Genomic DNA, 4,689 nt, shown 5'->3' on the forward strand with positions numbered 1-4,689 from the left:
CCCCATTAAGGCTAAGTCCAGGTTTACTCTACTCACAGTTATTGTATTATTTTTTCCTCTGCTAAGCAATATAAAATGAGAAATATGATATAAAATATCAGAATGATATTAGACAGAAAAGTCATTCATATCATTACTACTCAGCAATATTCCAAAAGGTAACTGAATCTTAAAGACCTAAATAAATACTCAGATTTTTCATGTTCCTAGAAAGAATGATTCAATGTGATCAGTATATTAATTCCTTTCCAGGTTCATTAGACATTTAATATCTGTCTGTCTAAATCCCATTAGGTTTCTAAGACCTCTGAAAGCATTCAAATAATTATGTGGAAATTAGTTGTTGGAAATAGAAAACATCATTTTCAATAAGACTATTGTGTAATAGGCCTCTTAACAAAAGTAAAAACATACTTACATGACCTAAAATAATGTAGCATTGTCTTAGGAAAAATACACCAATCAAAAGAAAAGAGTTTAGAAATAGGTACACAGCTATTTAGACTTTATCATAAATATGACATATCAGATCAGAAAAGTAGGTTGCATTTTTGAAAAATGTGTTGAAAAACTTGCTTTTATCTCAACAGAAAGCCTTTTGTAAAGTAGATTAAAATTTTTACACACATGCACACACACAAACGCACACATATAAACACAAGCAGGAGTGTAAATCATAATATATCTTTAGGATGAACCATCCATAAAAGTGAGCATTCAAACAGCCTACTTACTACAAAGTAATTTCTTTCAGGATGTCCATAGCAGCATACAGTAGGACACTGGCTAAATGAATTCAAAACATATGGTATATTTAGAGCAGGGAACTGGTGGGACTACAGAGACATGTGGCAACATGACTGAATCTTAAGAAGTCAACATTGTGGATAAAGGACGCAGAAAACTTAGTACTATGTAGCATAATTTTAATAAAGGTAAAGAATATGAAACTGTATACTCTATAAATTAAGGATACATACATATGCAGTTAAACTAATTTTAACTATGATTAATTAGATATTCAACATTGGGATTACCTCTAGAAAGAAGGAGAGGAATGGTATATACAAGTAATTTACAATATTGGATATAAATTGCATATATTATTGGTATGCATGAAAAATGCATAACAAAATTTTAAGAAGGAAAAGTTTTAATATTTTTAGTTAGAAAGAAACTCTTACAAAACATAGATGATGTTCCTACAATACAGTGGGAGCAATTCCATGTTCTTCCTAGTGTGTGATGTTCTGGAGGGGCTATACACTGAGGAAACAAAATTTTTCTAAGATAAGATTGAAAAACAAAATTTTGTTTATATAAAAACAAACCAATATTAAGTTTATAATTTAAAGTACTGAAGATGAAGGCAACTTTTAGGGAACACATTGCTGTGTAAAATAATACATTTCTTTACCCAAACTTCAGTGTCATGAAGATAAAATAAGATCCATCTTTCAAGATGAAGAATGGAAAAAAGGCACATAATAACTAGTAAGGAAAAGCATGAAAATATGTTTGCAACTTGGATTAGTATGGTATTCTATACTCTAATCAAGACCTAGAATCTGTTTTCATTCTTGAGAATCCCAGTCAGGTTCATCCCAACCTGTGAATATATGCAACATCACATCTAACAGAACTGCTCCATCATTGTGCATTTAAGTAAATATGGTATCATCTCCCATCTAGACATCCTGAACTCCAAATGCACAGGCATCAAAATGAGAAACTGAAGTAATCTGGAAGACAAAATGCTTTAAGGCAGCTAGCTGTTAAAATCTGTTGTATGCATATAACAACAAACATTAAAATTTTGAAATAAAGTACATACTGAGAGTAACCAGAGAAGACAGGGGAGAGGGACACTGGGGGAAAAGAGAGGAAGGGCAATCAAGAAATGTGTATGAAGGACACATGGACAAAGCCAAAGTTGGTAAGTTCAAGGGTGGGAGGTGGAGCTGGCTGAGGCAGAAAAGCATGGTGGAGTGAAAATAAAGACCACTGGACTTGAACAATAAATAAATAAATAAATAAATAAATAAATAAATAAATAAATAAATAAATAAATAAAAACACTTTTCTTACATTAGAGATTTGTTCTAAACATTAGCCAATTGGATTTCTCATGATTTGGGGGTAAAATCAAGTTTTTAAAGGCAGCTTGCTTTTCACTTACTAAAGGAAAAAAAATCTTCTAAAGCACATTTCAAAATAAATGATAGAGAAAAAACTGACAATGATCAGAAGGGAGGAGGTAGGAGGATAGGAGAGAAAAGGAAAAGGGGCAAGGCAAGAAACATAAATAAGGGATTCATGGGCATGCACAGTGTGGGGTACATTGACCTGGAAAGTGAAGGGTAGGGATATGGGGCAGGGGAGAGCAATGGGGAAAAATCAGGACAACTGTAACCGAACAATTAAAAAAACTACAACGTGAACTTAGTTTACGCTTTTTAATAATAGGAAAAATATCTGTGCCTTTTTATTCATCCTTCAGAATTTCTGTATTAGATTGATTTTATCCTCAATGGGCAATATGTTCTACTTTTTCATACCTTGTATAAATAACGAAAAGCATCCCAAGATAATTCAATAAGTTGACTAAGATAACTGTTGATAGAATGAACTGCCTGTTTGCTGCTTTAGAATTAGTAACAAGTGCATTCAAAATGAATGACACATTCTCAGTCTATCTATAGCTAACTTCCTACACCACAGTTTCTTCATAGCATTTGTCATTTCTGAATTTCTCAAAGTGTATATTACAGGATTCAACATGGGAGTCATAACAGTATAAGCCACACTTATGAATTTATCAACAGGGAAGTTAGAAACAGGTCTAACATACATAAAAATGCAGGGAACAAAAAAGAGAACAACCACCGTGATGTGGGAACCACAGGTAGACAGGGCTTTGCGCCTCCCTTCCTGACTGTGACTTTTAAGGGAACTTAGGATGACTCCATAGGATGTTAGTAAACAAATAAAGATGACTGTACACATTGCTCCACCATTGGCAACCATAGTCAGGCCTAAGACATAGGTGTCAGTGCAGGCAAGTTCTAACAGTGGGTACATGTCACACATAAAGTGGTCAATGATATTGGGGCCACAAAAGGGGAGGCTGTACACAAAGACAAGTTGGATCAGAGAATGAACAAATCCTCCAGCCCAGGACACCACCAACAGCAAGATGCAAACCTTTCTATTCATGATGGTTATGTAGTGCAGTGGCTTACAGATGGCCACATAGCGATCATAGGCCATGGCCACCAGAAGGAAGATCTCAGCACCTCCAAAAAGGTGTTCCAGAAAGAGCTGTCCCATGCAAGCTGAGAAGGAAATTGTCTTTTGACTAAAGTGTAAGTTTATAATCAATTTGGGTGAAATGACAGTGGAATACACTGCATCCAGGAGTGACAGATAGGTAAGGAAGAAGTACATGGGGGAGCCCAGAGAGGGGCTGGCAAGAACAGTCACCACAATGAGCAGATTGCCCACCATTGTCACAATGTAAGTGAGTAAAAATATGACAAATAATGCCTTTTGGCCCCCAGGATCCTGAGTGAGGCCCAGGAGGACAAATTCTGTCACATTGTTACTATATCCCATTTAGTCTTCTCTAAAGCCTGTTTCCAGAATGAGAGAAGTCAGGAGAAGGGACCTGTAATGAAATCATGAAAACACTATGAATACATCCATTATATCTTGGAGTATGTATTCATTATTTTATCTTCTACCAGGGTTTACCCACAATAAAGGTTTGCTTAACATCTATGAGTTCTTCCTAATAGCTGATTGCACCTTCCCTTGAAAATTCTGTTTCTCCTCAGATGATTTTGTTTGGGCTACAGGTCAAGGTTTTCCTTCTCAGTCTTAGTGGATTGTTGACAAAGTATCCAAGGCCCCACAGCCAGTTGTGTCTTTAATAGAGCCTAGTTAAACTGTCAGTCCTGGACACACAAGTCAGCAATGACTTACTCTCAGGGGTGGCAAAACGGTATCTCTAAATAAACTGGTATGACATCAGTCCTCTGAGTTGGTAATATTTGTGAGGAGGACCTTTTATATATAACTGATGTAGCACCAAAAATAATGTCTCTTTTGGAATAACCCACTTAATACTATGATAAATTGCTATAGGTATTCGGGCCTTTATGTCTCAAAGGATGTTCAGTCTTCATAGATTCTCAATAAGTTTTCACAGACAGGACTGTATCCAACCATGACATTATTAGCACATCGTTTCCTAAAACAATTACTCAGTTGGACTCTGTGACTGTAGGAAATTTTTCTGTTTCTTTTTTTATACTATTGGCTTTTTGAGAAGTTGTAATTTGATCTACATAATCTTTGTCTATCCTACAACCCTAACACAAAGACACTGTTTAGATTTTCACCACATATTTTTCAAATTAACTGACTAGCGACTATCATGAACTCTTATGTTACCAGCAGGTCTTTTTTTTTTCAAAATTAGTGCGGTGATCCAGGTATTGAGAAAGGAGAACTTTTTCAGACACTGAAAAGAGAGGAAAATACAATGAGACGTGGTTATATTTATAACTCTTCCAAGGTACTGAGAGTGATCAGAAATGGAGCTTTGGTGCCCAGGTTCAAAAAATCAGCATACTCAAGGGAAGAGCCCAACATCAGTGTAAAAAGGCATGGGGCTGAGCCATTTCT

At 35.6% G+C, this 4,689-nt stretch overlaps 1 protein-coding gene across 1 annotated transcript; it reads right to left on the reverse strand.

Moving 5' to 3' along the window:
• Window positions 1–2,667: 2,667 nt before the first annotated feature.
• LOC128626864 (olfactory receptor 4A5-like) lies at window positions 2,668–3,615 on the reverse strand. Its single transcript, XM_053661925.1, has one exon. The coding sequence runs from the start codon at window positions 3,613–3,615 to the stop codon at window positions 2,668–2,670; it is 948 nt and encodes a 315-aa protein (XP_053517900.1).
• Between the last annotated feature and the right edge of the window lie 1,074 nt (window positions 3,616–4,689).

This window comes from Artibeus jamaicensis, unplaced genomic scaffold, assembly GCF_021234435.1.
Source record: "Artibeus jamaicensis isolate MK-2021 breed Jamaican fruit bat unplaced genomic scaffold, CSHL_Jam_final contig_1022, whole genome shotgun sequence".
NCBI classification, from domain to species: Eukaryota; Metazoa; Chordata; class Mammalia; order Chiroptera; family Phyllostomidae; genus Artibeus; species Artibeus jamaicensis.

What these genes read in the sequence shown, in the direction of transcription:
- LOC128626864 (XM_053661925.1), bottom strand. Translation starts at nt 3,615, where the DNA reads ATGGGATATAGTAACAATGTGACAGAATTTGTCCTCCTGGGCCTCACT.